At 40.5% G+C, this 20274-nt stretch overlaps 1 protein-coding gene across 10 annotated transcripts in view; it reads right to left on the bottom strand.

The window, feature by feature from the left end:
* Positions 1 to 20274, bottom strand: part of kcnip4a (potassium voltage-gated channel interacting protein 4a) — a 1148311-nt gene that overhangs the window by 154803 nt on the left and 973234 nt on the right. The window contains exon 1 of one of the 10 annotated variants that reach the window (XM_073064913.1): positions 8726 to 8844. The exons of the other annotated variants lie outside the window; for them this stretch is intronic. Coding sequence (XP_072921014.1) covers positions 8726 to 8837 — 112 coding nt within the window. The 5' untranslated portion in view covers positions 8838 to 8844. Of the gene's footprint in view, positions 1 to 8725; positions 8845 to 20274 lie in introns of those variants that run through there. 10 annotated transcript variants of the gene reach the window in all.

Raw genomic sequence — 20274 nt, 5'->3', positions numbered from 1 at the left:
ACCTTAGGTTTCTCTAATCTACAACATTCTGCAGGGTGAATGCCTACCCTACTTTTTAATGTGCAAGTCCCACCCTGGTCTAACTTACACTTGGACAAATGGTTAAATTTCTATTGTATTGAGGCAGCAGCGGAGAATGAATTTGTGGAGGTAAGATGAGGCATTTACTATCATGAGGTGTAGTTGTATTTGGAACTGGAAAAAAGTTTTGAGGTTCCATTCAGTCTAGAATAAATGAGAAAGTCAACAGATTGGAAGATGAAAATGTAATGAAGATGTAGATTCTTGACTGAAATTCCCTTCACTGGAAAATAGAATAGAATATAACTTAAGCTTATTCATTTCAAAAATAATAATTTTATTCTATGTAATATTTATATCTATTTCATATTATTATGAAGCCCTGAAATTAATCATTCACTTTTAATATATTTCAATTAACTGCAATTGAATAAATGATCAATTTAAGATATTTTCTGTTAAATATGTCATAATTTATTAATCAATGAATATTGCTTACCCGTAGGTTGAAGATAAATCAAAGTCAGCTATAGAAAATATTGAAGTTTAATGATCAATAGAAAACCAAAAAATTACTGATGCTGTAAATTTAAATTGAAAGCAGAAAATGCTGAAAATATTCAGCAGGTCAGACAGCATCTGCTGAGAGAGAAACAGAGTTAACGTTTCAGCTCAATGGAATTCATGATATTGACTGACCTGTTGCATTTTCCGATTTAGTCAAAAACTAGTAAGACGGATAAGCAGATATCAAGCAGGATTCATTTATTCTGACTAATCTAGGATCAGGTAATGGGGGAAACAGTTAGAGCAGTGGTGTGCTCCGTATGCAGTATGTGGGAGGTCAGGGTCAACACAGTTGTTCCTGATGACCACACCTGCAATAGGTGCATCCAGCTGCAGCTCCTATCAGACCGAGTTAGGGAATTGGAGCAGGAGCTGGATGAACTACGGATCATTCAGGAGGCAGAGGCAGAGATAGATAAGAGTTATCGGGAGGCAGTCACACCGAAAAGACAGGAGGTAGGCAAATGAGTGACAGTCAAGAGAGGCAGGGGGAGCAGACAGAGAGAGAAGAGCACCCCTGTGGCCATTCCCATCAAAAATAAGTATACCGTTTTGGATACTGTTGGTGGGGATGACCTACCAGGAACAAACTGCAGTGGTCCTGTCTCTGGCACTGAGGTTGGACCCTTGACTAGGAAGGGGAGGAGGGAAGAGAAGAGAGCGGTAGTGATAGGGGATTCTATAGTCAGGGGGACGGATAGGAGATTTTGTGGGGAAGATCGGGAGTCTCGGATGGTATGTTGCTTCCCTGGTGCCGGGGTCCGAGACATCTCAGATCGGGTGCTGGTTATTCTCGAGAGGGAGGGCAAGAATCCAGATGTTGAGGTCCATGTAGGGACCAATGACGTGGGTAGGATGAGTGAGGGGGTCCTGCGTAGGGAGTTCAGGGAGTTAGGTGCGAAGCTGAAGAGCAGGACCTCCAGGGTAACAATCTCAGGATTGCTACCTGTGCCACGTGCAAGTGAGGCAAGGAACAGGAAGATTATAAAGATTAATACGTGGCTGAGAGGATGGTGCAGGAGAGAGGGCCTCAGGTTTGTAGATAATTGGGCTTTGTTCCAGGGAAGGTGGGATCTGTTCCGAAGGGACGGTTTACACCTGAGCTGGAGCGGTACTAACATTCTTGCAGGGAAGTTTGCTAGTGCTTCTTGGGGGGGTTTAAACTAAATTTGCAGGGGGCGGGGATCCAGAATGTGAGAGAGGATAGCAAGAGGAAGAATAAAGGACAGGTGGGGACTACACGGTTCCGGAATATTAAGTGTGTAGTAGAGGAAGGTGAGGCGGAACAAGTGATAAGGAGGACTCATGTACAGAGGGATGGTCTGACAGAACATGGAGTTAAATGTGTTGAAAGAATAAGTAAATTTAGGAAGGATAACAAAATTCTAGGGGTGTATAGCCCGATGGGAGTTCGGGGAGCTGGGTTAAGCACAATAGGCAGCGATTCAAACAGAGAGAGGAGAAATGGGTTAAAAATTCTATATCTGAATGCACCAAGTGTCAGAAATAAGGCGGATGAGCTTGAAGCCCAGGTGCGAATGGGTAACTATGATGTTGTTGGGATAACGGAGACATGGCTGCAGGGAGATCAGACCTGGGAAATGAATGTACAAGGGTACACGTGCTATCGTTGGGACAGAAATGTGGGCAGAGGGGGTGGGGTGGCCCTGTTGGTGAAGAATGAGATTCAGTCCTTTTCAAGGGGGGACATAGGGTCAGGAGAAGTAGAGTCTGTGTGGATAGAACTGAGGAACAGTAAGGGCAAAAGGACCCAAATGGGTGTTGTCTACAGGCCACCAAACAGTAGCATGGATATTGGGTGCAAGTTGAATAGGGAGTTAACATTGGCATGTGGCAAAGGTAATGTTGCAGTAGTTATGGGGGATTTCAACATGCAGATGAACTGGGAGAATCAGGTTGGTGCTGGACCACAGGATAGTGAGTTTGTAGAGTGCCTACGGGATGCATTCTTGGAACAGCTTGTACGAGAGCCGACCAGGGACAAGACTATTCTGGATTTAGTGTTATGTAATGAACAGGATTTGATAAGCGATCTCGCAGTAAAGGAGCCATTAGGAGGTAGTGATTACAATATGATAAGCTTTTATCTGCAATTTGAGAAGGATAAGGGCAGCTCGGAGGTGTCAGTGTTGCAGATGAACAGGGGAAACTATGGAGCCATGAGGGAGGAGCTGGCCAAAGTTGACTGGATGGATAGCCTAGCAGAAAAGACAGTAGAACAGCAATGGCAGGTATTCTTGGGAATAATGCACAAGGTGCAAAATCAGTTCATCCCCCAGAGAAGGAAGGATTCAAAGGGGGGAAAGGGGCCACAGTGGTTGACAAAGGAAGTCAGAGATTGCATAGCATTAAAAAAAAGGAAATATGACAGAGCTAAGGTGAGTGGGAGGACAGATGATTGGGAAGTTTTTAAGGAACAACAGAACTTAACTAAAAAGACAATACAGGGAGAAAAAATGAGGTACGAACGCAAGCTAGCCAGGAATATAAAGGAAGATAGCAAAAGCTTTTTAAGGTATGTGAAGAGAAAGAAGATAGTTAAGAACAATGTTGGGCCCTTGAAGAATGAATTGGGTGAAATTGTTATGGGAAACAGAGAAATGGCAGAAGAATTTAATGAGTACTTTAGATCTGTTTTCACTAAGGAAGACACAAGCAATCTCCCAGATGTATGGATGGGCCAAGGACAGAGGGTAACAGAGGAAATGAAACAGATTGACATTCGGAAGGAAACGGTGATGAGAAGACTGATGGGACTGAAGGCTGACAAATCCCCAGGTCCAGATGGTCTGCACCCTAGGGTACTAAAGGAGGTGGCCCTGGAAATTGCGGATGCATTGGTAATAATTTTCCAATGTTCCTTAGATTCAGTATCAGTTCCTGAGGATTGGAGAATGGCTAATGTTATCCCACTTTTTAAGAAAGGAGGGAGGGAGAAAACAGAGAACTATCGACCTGTCAGCCTGACATCGGTGGTGGGAAAGATACTAGAGTCCATTATTAAGGATGAAATAGTGGCATATCTAGATAGCAGTGATAGGATTGGGCAGAGCCAGCATGGATTTACCAAGGGTAAGTCATGTTTGACTAATCTGTTGGAGTTTTTCGAGGATGTAACCAGGAAGTTAGACAGGGGAGATCCAGTGGATGTAGTGTACCTCAATTTTCAGAAGGCATTTAATAAGGTCCCACATAGGAGATTGGTGGGTAAAATCAAAGCTCAGGGCATTGGGGGAAGGCATTGACATGGATAGAAAACTGGTTGGCAGATAGAAAGCAAAGGGTAGCGGTGAATGGGTGTTTCTCGGAATGGCAGGTGGTGACTAGTGGGGTGCCACAGGGCTCGGTATTGGGACCACAGCTGTTTACCATTTACGTTAACGATTTAGATGAAGGCATAGAAAATAACATCAGCAAATTTGCTGATGATACTAAGCTGGGTGGCAGTGTGACATGTGATGAGGATGTTAGGAGAATTCAGGGTGACTTGGATAGGTTGGATGAGTGGGCAGATACTTGGCAGATGGCGTTTAATGTGAATAAGTGTGAAGTTATCCACTTTGGGAGTAAGAACAGGAAGGCAGATTATTATCTGAACAGTGTAGAGTTGGGTAAGGGAGAAATACAAAGAGATCTCGGAGTCCTTGTTCATCAGTCACTGAAGGTGAATTAGCAAGTGCAGCAGGCAGTGAAGAAGGCTAATGGAATGTTGGCCTTTATTACAAAGGGAATTGAGTACAAGAGCAAGGAAATCCTCTTGCATTTGTACAGAGCCCTGGTGAGACCACACCTGGAGTATTGTGTATAGTTTTGGTCTCCAGGGTTAAGGAAGGACATCCTGGCTGTAGAGGAAGTGCAGCGTAGATTCATGAAGTTAATTCCTGGGATGTCCGGACTGTCTTACGCAGAGAGGTTAGAGAGACTGGGCTTGTACACGCTGGAATTAAGGAGATTGAGAGGGGATCTGATTGAAACATATAAGATTATTAAGGGATTGGACAAGATAGAGGCAGGAAATATGTTCCAGATGCTGGGAGAGTCCAGTACCAGAGGGCATGGTTTGAGAATAAGGGGTAGGTCATTTAGGACAGAGTTAAGGAAAAACTTCTTCTCCCAGAGAGTTGTGGGGGTCTGGAATGCACTGCCTTGGAAGGTAGTGGAGGCCAATTCTCTGGATGCTTTCAAGAAGGAGCTAGATAGGTATCTTATGGATAGGGGAATCAAGGGATATGGGGACAAGGCAGGAACCGGGTATTGATAGTAATTGATCAGCCATGATCTCAAAATGGCGGTGCAGGCTTGAAGGGCCGAATGGTCTACTTCTGCACCTATTGTCTATTGTCTATTGATTCTCCCACTTGGTAAGGGCAAGATATTTAATACACAAGCAGGAGATCCAGCATTCTAACCTAACTTTTGTTTAGGGCAGTATTTGAATGAATTGGTTTCATCTGCATGGATAAAAGATTGTGCCCTTCAGAGTGCATACTACATATGGATCATTGCCCCATTATCGGTTTTACTCTTTGATATCTTTTTTGAAGACTGTCAAATCTTTGACATTACTTGGAAGCTTGGCAAGTTAGAGAAAGAAATTGCCTTTCAACTCACGAGAGAGCACAGGCCATTAACTTTTTTGCTGTTGATGTTTCTGTAGCAGGCAATTTCTTTTTTATGAGGCCGAGTTGCTAGCTCGAAGCACAACCCAGCACGGATGGAGAGCGTGCACAGGAGCCAGCTGGATTCGAACTCGGGACCTTCGGCCAAAGTCCAGCTTTGATGCCACTACGCCACCAGCCAGCTTGGCAAGTTACTCATCAATTTCAATTATTTTTACAACCTTCTTGGGACATCAAAAAATTGCTCACTTTATGATTTACCAATACAGATTACTAGACAGAAACATGTAGCAGGTATCGAAGCCCATGTAAATTAACTTTTCCCAAAGACACTGAAGATGCAATTAGACCACTCTCTGCATTTGGTGAAAAAACCTCCAAAGTTCCTGATCTGCAAGACTCAGTTGAGCATACAGGATGACTTCAGTCATGAAGTTATGCTTCACATTTTATTTGTTTCATAAGCTTTGGGACTCTGATGCTTAGGACAATTTATGTTTATGTTATTCCAAAATCTTCCAGTTTGTATTTGTTGCAAATTCAATGGAACAATTATTCTTCTCCTCTGTAACCTGTTTCACTTGAACACTTCACTTAGTCATTACTCCTTGGATGCATCGACATTGGAAATGCCTTAAAAATTACATCTACATATACATCTTTAGTGCCAAACATTACTTCTTGTCAAATTTTTATGTCAGCTTTCCCCATTATACACCTTTATGCCCACGCATATGGAGATACTCTTTATAAGCGTCACACTGTAATTACACACCCCTGGCAGGGTGTTTTTCATCTTGCAGATCTTCAGCCTTCATTGCAGAGAAATCTCAGGCTAAAAAAGTGTGTGAATTGACTATAATATTCAGCATATCAGGAGATTAACAACATACAAGATGTTCAATTATTCCTTATATAACTGTGTTTGGTAACAACCTAATTTGAAATTATCATCCAGTTTTCTTTAGCATTCAATCCTTGTAGCAATGCAACCTTACTTTCCAATTCTAGTTAGAAGTCTTTTGCAATCAAATGACACAAAGGCATTGATCCCCTTACATTAAACAAAATATTCCCAGCAAATCAAACACAAGAGAATTTGCAGATGCTGGAAATCTTGAGCAATGCATATAAAGTGTTGGAGGAACTCAGCAAGTATCTATGGTTGAAACTTTGGGCCAAGATCCTTCATCTGATAGGAGGGGCAGTGGACCATGTAAGAAAAGGAAAGGGAAGGTGCACCAGAAGAATATGATGAGAAGGGAAGGGGTAACAGGGATTCCAGGATGATGAATGGAAAAAGAGAGAAGGGGTGGGAGAGAAATTATTGGACATTAGAGAAATGGATGTTCATACCATCAGGTCAGAGGCTATCCAAATGGGATATGAGGCATTGCTCTTCCAGTCTCAGTATAGTCTCATCTTGGCAGTAGAGGAGGCCACAGACCAATATGTCAGAATGGGAATGGGAAGTCGAATTGAAATGGATGGCACTGGTTCTTGAAGTAGATAGAGAGAAGGTGCTCGACAAAATGGTCTGCTGGGTACATTAGATGGCCCTGAGAGGAAAAGTGTCGCCCTATCTGGAAGGACTCTTTGGGGTCCTGAAAGGAGGTGTAGGAGGAGGTGGATGAGTGAAGGAGGAGTCACATCTCTGACTTGATAGAGCTGGACAAGATAAGAGGCAAATATTGTGTGGATAGCCGGAGACAGGTGGAAATGGCTAATATGAGGGGACATATTTTTAATGTAATTGGACAAAGGCATAAGGGGAGGGGGATGTAAGAGGCGATTTAAAAAAATGTATTGATTGATGGGTGCATGGAATACCCTACCAGATGTGATAATAAGGCAGATACATTAGGGACATATAAGAAACTCCTAGACAGGCACATGGTGATAGAAAAATGGAGGGCTCTGTAGGACGGAAGGTTAGATTGATCTCATGGTAGATTAAAAGTTCAGCACAACATAATGGACTGAAGGGCCTGTACTGTGTAGTAATGTTCTATGTTCTATGCTCTGTTGAGATGTAGGTATACATGAGATACTGTTCTGGTCGAAAATCCCTCATGTTCATTTTTCTGGCATTTTACTATTTTTATATTTACGTTGTTGCTTTTGTAGCAGCATACCGCAATTTTGGTCAGTTCAAGTGTTTTGTAAAAAAGTATAAATGAAGAGTTAGTAATCTGTGAGAAAAAAAAATTTGATAGGCAAGTCTTAACTTACACAATAATATCAACTGCAGTAACTTCCAGGGGCTGCTGTTACTTCTGCTTGTGACAAAACCTGTTAAAGTTCATTCATGATTTGGGATGAACTATTGACTGGCTAGACTCACTTGTAAATAACTGAGCATGTTGTAAAACAAGGAACATGCACTCAGTAGCCACTTTATTAGGTACACCTGTACACCTGCTCATTAATGCAAATATCTAATCAGCCAATAATGTCCAGCAACTCCATGCTGAACATGCATTATAGCATGTGAACATGGTCGAGAGGTTCAGTTGTTGTTCAAATTAAATTGACATCAGGTCAAGAATAAATTTCTCTCCAGTAATGTAAATAGAATTATATACAATTGAAGATACTTCTTAAAACCTCCTTTCTGACTGTGCTTCATTTTACACTGTAATCATTCTTTGAACTTAAAATATAAACACTATAATCACTTGTCATGGGACAAGAGCAGTCATGTTGCAGCAACTCCTCAAGGAACTTATGCATGTGGTAATAATTTTAATACCAAATTTTTTGATTATAATTGAACAAATCTAAACTTGATGCTTTATCAAAATTACCTATTTTTGTAATTTCCCTGTACAACTGTACAACATAGTGACTGACTAATAGAGGAGTTTTTAGTTCAATACATAATGATGTTCCACGCATTCGTGGGATTTTAGTGTGTATTACAAAACATTTTTGACCAATATCTGAGATCACTGTGTAAAGCAGTTAACATAAAGACAGAAGTCCAAAGAGCAATGCATAATTCAAATCTGATGATTAAACATAGAAATATAAAAGAACTGAAAATATTTTTGTGGTCTAAATTAAACTACATTGATAACATAATTTAACACTGGTTTTACATGGAGTAAAAGCAGGATTTCAAGGAGCTAGGAGATCAATGCATTTACATTTACAGCTCCCTCCCTCTCTGGGGTTAAAGCAGTTAGCATGGAAGGAGCAAGTGGGATATTGACCCCACTGACAGTGACCCAAGATCTTGTGAATATATATGTCTAAAGAAACAAGCTGTATCAAGCTCAGAAGCCAAATTTAGCTCCACTAAATCCAATATCACAACATAAAAAGATTTACTGCACATTCAGTAACACTAATAAGGTACTCTTAAAAGAGGTTTATAGCAGGAGTCAATGAGTTAAAGATGACAGCCAGTGTAAATATGCAGACTTGACTAAGGACTGGCACTTCAAGCCTTCACACTGTATTTTATATATGGAAACAAACAGCAACCTCCTTACCTTCAGAAAAATCGATAAGACCTAGGAAATGGAGCAATTTGAGAGATGCGCAGATAATCACAACAATGCCAACAGTTTGTAGACCTTCTGACTCCCATTCCACACTCAACATTTTCCAACTAAACAAATCATACCACTGATGCTTTTACAGAACCCGTGCAATCCAGTGCTGCTAGTGACAATAGTTAAAATGCAACACAGAACAACTACGAAGTGGAAATTACCTTTCCATAGCTGTACCAAAAATAATTATCTACAATGTTTGCTCTGAAATGGCATCAGAACCATGCATATCATGCTTTCATCAGCAGCTAATTTTATTAGCATTGAATTCTTGAAGAATGCTCCTGTGACCAGTAACCCTATTACAAGAGCAGTGAACAGTTTCCTACCTCCCTGCTATAAGAAATGTCTGATAAGTGGAATTAGCAAGAGACAGTGGCGTGTCACTTTGGGAAAATAGACAAATAAATAATACGATTGACACTTGGGAACATGCACCAACTTGCTTTAAGATCTGAACTTGTTTTAACAAAGGAAAATATCCTTTTACCTTTGAAATGCCACCAGGTTTGATAAGCTTCACTGGAAGTGTTTTGTCAGTTTTAAAGACAGACGATTTGATTCAATCCACTAGCAAAGCAATCTCAAGATGCTACTTCTTGTGGAACATTACATGCACATACATCTGTTCTTTGATAACTTAAAATGCTATTGTTGCATATTACTTGACTTTACAGGAATTACACTAAAAATCTACAACAGTTACTGAGGTAAAATGGGGTTCAAAATGTTCAAGTTACCAAGGTCCATTCAGTGCTTTATTTTATGTAAACCAATGTAAAACAGCATTAGCTCTCAACAGTCTTGGGAAAAAAATATCTTTATATATTCATATGAGATTATTAGCAACCTCAGATTTCAAAAGATTAAAGCACAATTCTATTTTATGCGTGTACAACCTTCTTGGATGTCTGAATATTAAAAACCATTTCCAGTAGACTGACGGAATGAGACACTGAAATAAAGTAACTTATTCAGTTTCTAAAGACTTACATGGAGAAAATTGAAAGATTCTAATCAGCTGCAAGCACAAAACTACAGTTTCCATAAAACTGGTACAAATGTTAACAGTATAAAGTTCACTGCCAAATTGAAAGAAAAATAAAAAGTCTCGGTTCCTTTTATTTATTCAGCACAGATATGCATTCCACAGTGACCAAATCAGAGGGATATTTAGGGCAAAACAAGTACTGGTTTGCTTAATAAAGAAATTCAACTAAAGCTCCAAAGTATTCTCAATTCACCAATTGTCAATGAACGTGCAATATTTTTAACCTACTGGCAGTAGAGTAACAAGCAAAGACAAAGTAACTCTTTTTTAAAATTCTCTGAGAATTCCTTAGGGATCTGAAAGAACGGGAAAATTCTTACTGATTCATCTGTCCTACCTACTTTTCCATTTCTGTGTTCATGTATACATGGGACCCCTCAGCTTATATCAGGGTGCTCTTGGAGTCTGGAATTTGCCTGGTTGCCACCCAGATTCCAAATCCTGTCTGCCTGACTTGACTTGTTTCCTACTGTCTTGTGAAGCAAGGTGAAAATAAAATTAAAGACTGACAGACCCTTTGGATAAGACGTCCCACTCATTAATCTGTCTTAGATCCAGAGAGAAGCTAATTTTGATATCAGGCAGATGGTGTGCCGATGTGATCCTGCTACTCCTCAATAAAATATGTGAGCTATTTAAGAGGTTCATTTGGCTCACGCCAATGAGGTGCAAGTTCTACTTTGGTGTTTACAGATCACCTCACCAAGTGGAGGCAGGGGCATCAAGAATCTCCAGTGGTTCTTCTGTGACACCAAACCGGCAGGTATATTGGAATGATAATGAGTACTGGACTGACCTGGGAGCAAGTAAGTCCGAATAGACTGGAATATCACTTGTGGAGCTAGCAGAAATATTTAAGTCTAAAGATTTTACTCAGCTGTCTCTGCTGTAATTTGTGATGCTCAGATTAGTTAGAGACGCGAAGCTAATTCCAATGAGAAACTGCACCACCAACCTGGATGTTCAATTGGCATCTCAGTGCTGTCGTTTTCTCTGAAATAATCACCCCGGCCAATCTTATCCACTACAGTCTAGAAACAATGAAAGTGGGAACACTAACACTGTCAATGCTTTGTTTCAACCAGGCAGTGACTCCCCTCCCCAAAAAAAAATCTGCAGAGCCATAGTTTGAGTTTAAAATTAGCAGACGCAAATAGGCTAATCTGGCCTGAAGGGTAGATTTACAGGGTCTGCAGTTATAGTGAATGTCTTACAAGGTGGAATTCTACATGAGCTGGGGAAAACAATATTATGAAATACACTGAAATTTTAAGGCTACAGTTGCAAAGCTTTCCTGTTTTTCAAACAGCGTTTGGATTGCAATGAAGTAATTTACATTAAAAGTATAGCAGCTCATCAGCTGCAGTTGTGAGGCATATTTGGACAATGTCATGATGCTGTATTCACCCACTCCTTCACAAAGACTGATAGAGCCTTAACAAAATACCGCATGGAAACAGGCCCTTTGGCCCATCTAGTCTGTTTCAAACTATTTAAATTGCCTCGGCCCATCGACCTGCACAGGGATCATAGCCCTCCACACTCCTGCAATCCGTGTACCTATCCAAACTGCTCTGAAACATTGAGATTGAGCTCACATGCAGCACTCATGCTGGCTGCTCATTCCACACTGTCACCACCTTCTGAGTGAAAAATGATCTTCCCATGTTCCCCTTAAACTTTTCACCTTTCACCCTTAACCCATGACTTCTAGTTGGATTCCCACCCATCCTCAGCAAAAAATCCCTGCTTGCATTTTTCCGGTCTATACCCCTCATAATTTTGTATATCTCTATCAAATCTCCCCTCAATCTTCTATGTTTCAGGGAATAAAGTCCTAACCTATTAAATCTTTCCTTATAATGCAGGACCTCCAGTCCTGGCCACATCCTTGTAAATTGTCCCTGTACTCCTTCAACCTTATTTACATGCTCCTGTAGGTAGGTGACTCCAAGTTAGGCCTCACCAACAGCTTACACAATTTCAACATAACATCCCATTGCCTATACTCACTAATTTGATTTATGAAGGCCAATGTGCCAAACTTTTCTTTATGACCCTATCTACCACTTTCAATGAATAATTTACCTATATTCCCAGATTGCTCTGTTCTACAGCACTCCTCAGTGCCCTACCACTCACTGTGTAAGACCAACCCTGGTTGGTCCTACCAAAGTGCAACATCTCAGACTTGTCTGCAATAAATTCCATTTTTCCAGCAGGTCCAGATTCCACTGCAAGCTTTGATAGTCTTCCTCACTGTCCACTACATCCCCAATTTTGGTGTCATTTGCAAATTTGCTGATCTAGTTAACCACATTATCACTGGGATCATTGATATAGATGACAAACAATAATGGGCCCTACACCAGTCCCTGCAGCACACTACTAGTCACAGGCCTCCAGTTGGAGAGGCAACTCTCTACTACTACACTCTGGCCTCTCCCACAAAGCCAATGTCTAATTCAATTTATTACCTAATCTTGAATGCTGACAACTGAACCTTCTTGACCAACTTCCCATGCTTTGCCTTGATATACTTCCTTGAAAAACTCTTAAGATTGGTCAGACATGACCTACCATGCACAAAGCCATACAGACTATCCCAAATCAGTCCATGTTTATCCGTATATTCATATCCAGTCCCATTAAACAACTTCCAATAATTTTCCCACTACTGCTGCCAGGGGATAACCAGCCTATAACTGCCTAGTCTATTTTTAGAGATTTCTTAAACAGCAGAACAACAATAGCTATCCTTCAATACCTCACATATTGATAAGGATGATTTAAATATCTCTGCCAGTGCCCCTGCAATTTCTGCACTTGCCTCCCACAGGGTCTGAGAAATCACCTTGTCAAGCCCCAGGGGATTTATCAACCATAACTTGCCTCAGGATGGCAAACACCTTCTCCTCTATAACTGGTATAGGGTCCATGAAGGCGAGATTGCTTTGCCTCACTTCTATAGGCTGTGTCCATCTCATTACCATTCTAATCTTCCAGAGGACAGGTTTTGTTCCTTGCAATCCTTTTGCTCTTAACATACCTGTAGAATCCCTTAGGATTTCTTGTTCTCTTGCATATCTTATACTCCATAATCACCTCATTGTTTCTACCTGCCTATACCTGCTATACGCCTCCTTTTTTCTCTTAAGCAGTGCCTCAATATCTCTTGAAACCCATGGTCCCCTAAACCTGTTATGTTTACCTTTTATTCTGACAGGCACATACAAGCTTTGTACTCTCAGAATTTCACTTTTGAAGGCCTCTGACTTACTAAGTACACCTTTGCCAGTAAACAGCCTGTCCCAATCCTCACTTGCCGGATCCTTTCTGATACCATCAAAATTGGCCTTCCCCCAATTTGATGTTGTCTTTTTAACATTAATAACTATTAGAACATCTCTTTCTGAAAAGGTATCGTTAATCTGTAATGGATTTCTGCAGTTTTGTTTGTGAAATATCCGTATAGTTAATGATGAAGCAATCTTTACATGATCACAAAATTTAGATGTTAGATGAAAGCACAAAATCAACAAAGGTAAAACACATATGTTATCATAATTTATATCAAAATAAGTAATCTTCTTTTACTATGACTGTCTTCTCAGTCACGATTTTCTTTGTCACTGTTTTCAGAATGATGGACATCAAAGATGCAGAATAACAGGTGGATAAATGTTTGATCGTATAGTTTATAAGTTTCCCATGTGCTTTCAGAGGAACTGCTCAGTCTGTTTAGCTAAGATAACAAAACAATACCATACCCTGCTGGATGGGAAATAATTACAAAACAAAGATGTTGCTATGATTGCTGCTTAACATCACTTGACTGTAAAAATCTGTCGTCTTGACCCATAAGTTATGCAAAAGATAATGACAAAAGCATCATAGATGCCTCACAGTTATTGCCTCAGTAAAACTGTGCTTGATAAGGTTATTACACAGTGTTTAAGGGATCAGCTTGAGTGGCATCCTAATGAACCAATATTTTTGTAGATCTCTAATACTGAATTGAGCTTCTTTAACAAATAATGAACATCAAGTTACATTGATAAACTATTCTCCTGATTACCTATAATCATGAAATGAACACCAGGAACATGGCAGCCAGAACCAGATTAGCTACAGAGTGGAACTTGGTCAAGGGGCTAACTGGATTCCCCATCTTCCACTCTGCTTGCATTACCAACAGGTAGGAGACGTTCCTAACCTGCTCACATAATAGATCTCAGGTGATGGAATCTGGAGCAACAAGGAAAAAAAAATCTGCTTGAGGTACTCAATGGGTCAAGCAGCATCTGTGGATGTAAATGAATTGTCAACGTTTTGGGTTGACTCCTTTCATTAAATCCTGACATAGGGTTTCCAGCAGAAATGTCAACAATCCCTTTCCTCCCAAAGATGTTGCTCGACCTATTGACTTTCTCCACCGGACTGTATGTTATTGCTAATTTGGCAGCAAGCTGAAATATCCCTATCATTTGAACTGTACTATGTCTCAACTCAGCTATTCTTATAACTTAATATCTACTGTAAATCAAAACATTCCGCAACAGCAAAAGTTTCATTTAAATTTGAGCTTTATTGCATATTCTATTTAAGCTGTGCAGCAACTTCCATGTAGCTGGTCCAAAGTTTGCACAAAAGGGACTAAAGAATAGTTCCATGGCCCACGCAGAAATCATACAAGGAGTGTGGATCAGAGAATGGGCTCTAGCTCCTTGCATGGCTCTCTGCTAGGAATTATACCTTAATTATACACTCAGTCTCCATTTCATTATGCACACCTATGCTTAATGCAGACTTGGTCAAGAGATTCAGTTATTTTCAGACCAAACATTAGATTGGGGAAGAAATGTGAACTAAGTGATTTTAACTGTGGAATGATTATTGGTGCCAGATGGGGTGATTTGAGTATCTCAGAAATGGTTGATCTCCTGGGACTTTCACACATAATACTTTCTAGAGTTTACAGAGAATGTTTCGAAAACCAAACCAAAAACATCCAGTGAGTGGTAACTCTGAGGATGAAAACATCTTGTCAGTGAGGGAGATCAGAAGAGAATGGCCGGACTTGTTCAATCTGACTGGAGGGTGACAGTAACTCAAATAACCAAACATAACAACAGTAATGTGCAGAAGAAGCCCTCTGACTGCCAGCACATTGATCCTTGAAGTGGATGGGCTATGGGCAGACATTCAGTGGGCACTTTATTAGATGCAGAAGTTATCTAATAAAGTGGCCACTGAGTGTATATTCTGCATCGAGCAAGAAAATGTCACGTAATGCTTTGTGTCAGGTCAATTTGATATGCCTTTATTCATTGAAGTTAATGCTGCTAAATGAAAGCTACCTGTCCTTCTTCATTAGCATTTTGTTTTCACCCTGAGGTTATTGTCAGTAAAGGCATTACTCAACTTACTGAAGTGCTGGCAAGGTAGATCTGATGTATCATTCCCTCATTAAAGTTGTTGGAGAATGGCTGCCAGGCCACTGGAAACACTTGACTTTTTCCAGGGAATCTCTACCAGTGCAGACTTGAGGAAGAGCAATGGGATGAGTTAATAACAAATAGAATAGAATAGAACTTCATTGTCATTGCTCAAGACAACGAGATTGCAGTGGAACTCCAGCCGAGAGTTATGGATTGTCTCCAGGTCTCGGAGTTGAGACCCAGTGATGTGCAGAGGGCTGCACATTGGAGGGCTTTGTGATCTGCCTCACTGCAGCTGGAGCAGCACACTGTCATTCTGTATGTCAGTATGCTCGCTATCGCATCGATAAAAGTAATCACAAACTGGGTGGAGGCAGGAAATCCATCAGCTTTCCTGCACTCGTTTGCAAATCATTGATCCTAGCTTGCAGATTATCTATTATCCACTTGGACACTGTATGAGGAGAAAATTGAATTTGATAAAGATGTCCTCTGTGGCAGAATAAGCTCATCTAATATTGAAATTACTAATTTCAAAATAATGAACTGCAGACAGGTGACATAAATGTTGAGCTCATACAGTCCATAAGACATAGGAGCAGAATTAGGCCATTTGGCCCATCAAGCCCACTCCACCAAACCAGCATAGCTGATGTATTATCCCTCTCAACCCCATTCTCCTGCTTCTCCCCAGAAAGCTTGACACCTTTACTAATCAAGAATCTTACAACCTCGATGTAAAACATATCCAGTGGCTTGGCCACCACAGCCAACTATAGCAAATGAACTTCACAGATGATTACACACGACGAAGCATCATTGACTTGATAAACTAACTTTGTACTAAAGTTCTGTGCTGATCAACTGGGCTGAAGTGTTCACTAGGATCTTTAGAATCTCACTTCCACCATCAAGCAGGTTTTACTTATACCAGTGCCTGAGAAGGACGTGGTAATGTTCTCAATGACTACTGTACAATAGCACTTACATCCACTGTGATGAAGTGTTTTGAGAGGTTGCTGATGAAACATATCATCTCCTGTCTGAGAAGCAAATTGGATCCTCTCCAATTTGCCTACCAACACAATAGGTCCAGAGCAAAATCCATCTCATTGGCCTTCGCTCAACCCTGGAACATCTGGACAGCAAAGATGCATATATCAGGATGCTCTTTATCCACTACAGCTCGGCATTCAGTACTATCACCACCTCAAAACTAATCAATAAGCTTCATGACTTAAGCCTCAATGCCTCATTGTGCAATTGGATTCTCGATTTCCTCACTTGCAGACTCAAGTGAGTTGGGTTTGGCAGCGGCATCTCTTCCACAATTTCTATCAGTACAGTGCACCACAAAGTTGTCCGTTCAGCCCCCCACCCCTCAAATCGCTTTACACTTATGACTGTGTGGCTAAGCTCAGCTCCAATGCCATGTTTAAGTTTGGTTACAACACCACTGTTGAAAGCCTAATCAAAGGTGGTGACAAATCAGCATATAGGAGGGACATTTAAAATCTGGCTGAGTGGTGCCACAACAAACTCCTGCCCAACATCAGCAAGACAAATGAGCTGATTATTAACTTCAGGAGGAGAAAACTAAAGGTCCATGACTTAGTCTTCATCAGAGGATCAGAGGTGGAGTGGGTCAGCAACTTTAAATTCAGAGGACCTGTCTTGGACCCAGTTTGTATGTGTAATTACAAAGAAAGCACATCAGTGTCTCTACTTCCTTAGGAATTTGAGAAGATTTCTCATGACATCTAAAATTTTGACAAACCTATGGATGTGTGGTGGAGAGTATGTTGACTGACTGCATCACAGCCTGGTATGGAAATACCAATGCCCTTGAATGGAAACTGTTACAAAAAATAGTGGATATGGCCTGGTTCATCACGGGTAAAGCTTTCTCCACAGTGAACACATCTACCTGGAGCGTTATCGTAGGAAAGCAGCATCCATCACCAAGCAGCCCCTCCACCTAGGCCATGCTCTCTTCTCACTGCTGCCATCTGGTAGGTGGTATAGGTGCCTCAGAACACACTACCAAGTTCAGGAACAGTTATTACTTCTCAACCAGCAGGCTCTTATACAAAAGAGGATAACTTCACTCAACTTCACTTGCCCATCACTGAAATGTTTCCAGAACCTATGGACTTACTTTCAAGGACTCTTCATCTCACATTCTAGATATTTATTGCTTATTTTTTTTCTTTTTGTATTTGCAGTTTGCCATATTTTGCGCACTGGTTGAACAGCCAAGTTGGCATGGGCTTTCACTGATTCTATTATTGTTTTCATTCTATAATGGATTCATTGAATATGCTCACAAGAAAATGAATCCCAGATTTGAATATGGTAATATGTACTTCGATAATAAATTTACTTTAATTTTTGAATTTTGTTACTCTCCACAGATGTTGCCTGCCATATGTTTTCTGCCCTCTAGGCTTTTATTTTGGATTTTCAGCACAGTATCTGCAGTTTTAAATTTCAGAAACCTGTCAAATACATATTTTCTCTCCAGAATATGCAATACTTGTCTTCATCATAATTTTTCAGATCCAATACAGCATCCGAATGGCACCTTTAAAGTAGAATTACACAGCATAGAAACAGGCCTTTCAGCCCACTGGATCCATACTGACTACAGAGTACCCTTCCAAATTAAGGTATGTCAAGACAATTGAAGTGTTTTTCTGAAACGCCTACAGTGACTCTGCTTCCCGCACTGTATCAAACAGTACATTCCAGGTACTCACTACTCTCTGCATAAAAAAGGTCTTTTTCAAATGCTATATGAATCTCACTCCTTAGTATAAATCTATGATCTCAAGTTTTATTCAACTCTGATATAGAAAAAAGTTTTCTGCAGGTCTGTTCTATCTGTGCCTTGCATAATTTCATATACCTCAATGATATTCTCTCTTAACCCTCTCAGCTCCATGGAAAACAAGTCTAGCCTCTCCGTTTTCTCTTCATAACTGATGTTCTCCATGCCAGGCAACATCATGTTGAACTTTCAATTGCATCCTCTCTCATGTTATCTCATATTTTCTAAAGCCTGTCGAACTTGTGGAAATTCTGTTCCTTTGAGGAGTTAAGTGCTGGCTGGTAAAGCACCATAGTAAATTAGTTTATTATATTCTGAGGCACAGTGAAAAACAAGCAATATTACATGCCACCCATACAAATAATTTCATCACATCAGTGAACTGAGATATTAGAAAGGAATAGCAATAGTAAAATGCAGAGTAAGGTGTTGCAAATACGGAAAAAGTGCAATGCCACTGATAATATGTTGCAAGGCCATGATGAGGTAGGGTGTGAAGTCAGGAGCCATCTTGCTCCATTCTGAGGAGAACCATCTTGCTCAAGAAACTGGAAAGTATCTGAGAAAGAAAACAGCTGCACAACATCCCAGCTAACAACTCTGCACTCAAGGGTCTGCCTTTCACATCTGCAAAGAAGTTTTCAGAGATCAAAGTCGTCAACATCTTACGTCCTGCAAGTAAACACTAGCCTTGTCAAAGTCATTGAGACATGGTATCACATAGACATATGGCATGGTTGCAGGCCCTTCAGTCCATGCTAATTGCCAACTACCCATTTACATCAAAGCTTCATTATTATTTTATTCCCCCAGCATTCTCATCACTTTCCCCCAAATCCTACCACTCACTTGCACATGAGGCAATTTACACTGGCCAATTAACTTACTAAGCAGCATGTCTTTGGAATATGTGGAAAATAAAAACAAGAGCAGCTGTAGGACATTGACAGCATTGCAGATAATGCTCAAATTCTTTGCTTGGGGAATAGAAAGATCGATGACCATTATCATTCCTTCAATATAATGAATTGCCAATATGATCAGAGCTCGACATTTATGTTTCTAACATAACTGATATATTAAATATTTACCTATATTTTCCACCTTTACATTCACAATTGTGTGGTCACATTGCATTCTAACTCCATCTACAGGTTTGCAGAGAACACATCACAGTGGGCTGAATCTCACATAATGATGAGTTGGAGTACTGGAATGAGACAGTAAACCTACTATTATGATATCATGGCAAAGACATTTCCCTTTCATCAGCAAAACAAGAGAGCTGGTAGGTGGGCAGTACACCTGCTGCTGTTTACATCAATGGTACTGAGCTCAAGATAGTTGAGACTACATTCCTGGAAGTGAATATCATCAGTCCAATATCTGGACACCATGGCCAAAACAAACCACCGGTGCCTCGACTCCCTCAGGACATTAACAAAATTTGACATATCCTCTGTGATCCTCACCAAATTTTACAGATGCATTATAGAATGCATTCTCTCTAGAAGTATCATAGCTTACTGTGGAAGTTACTTGGCCTGAGAGCGTAAAAAAAACTGCAGTAAGTTGTGGACACAGCTCAGCATACAACAAAATACAGCCTTCTCTACAAGGACTCTGACTGCATTTCTTGCTGGCTTGATAAAGCAATTACCAGAATCAAATACCCTCTCCCCCTCTAGACATTCTCTCTTTCCACTTCTGTAAAGCAGAAGATGCTGAAGCCGGGAAGCACATGCTATCAGGATAGTTCTATGTCACAGCTAAACGATTATTGAAGGAACTTTTGGACAATAAAATGGACTCTTCACCTCACAATTTACCTCTTGCACCTCATTGTCTGCCTGCACTACACCTTCTATATAATTGAGACACTTCCTGCACTCTGTTATTGCTTTCCACTTGTAATACCTTGATGTTCTGATGTGATGTAATGAACGGTATGGATAGCATGCAAAACGAAGTTTCTCACTGTACCTCAGGACATGTGACTGTAATACAATAATTTACTAATGCCTCCCTGTGACTACTGCAATTAATTACTTGTTGTGAAATTTCTGATTCACAATGATTACTATCTAAAAATCACTTAATTTAATGGATTGAATTATGATTCAGATATTAGGCTAAGTCTTGCTGGCTGTGGGTAATGTTTCAG

The sequence above is a fragment of the Hemitrygon akajei genome, chromosome 13 (assembly GCF_048418815.1).
Source record: "Hemitrygon akajei chromosome 13, sHemAka1.3, whole genome shotgun sequence".
Lineage (NCBI taxonomy): Eukaryota > Metazoa > Chordata > Chondrichthyes > Myliobatiformes > Dasyatidae > Hemitrygon > Hemitrygon akajei.
The sequence above is the reverse complement of the archived record's forward strand: the minus strand, read 5'-3'. Positions and strand labels throughout refer to the sequence as shown.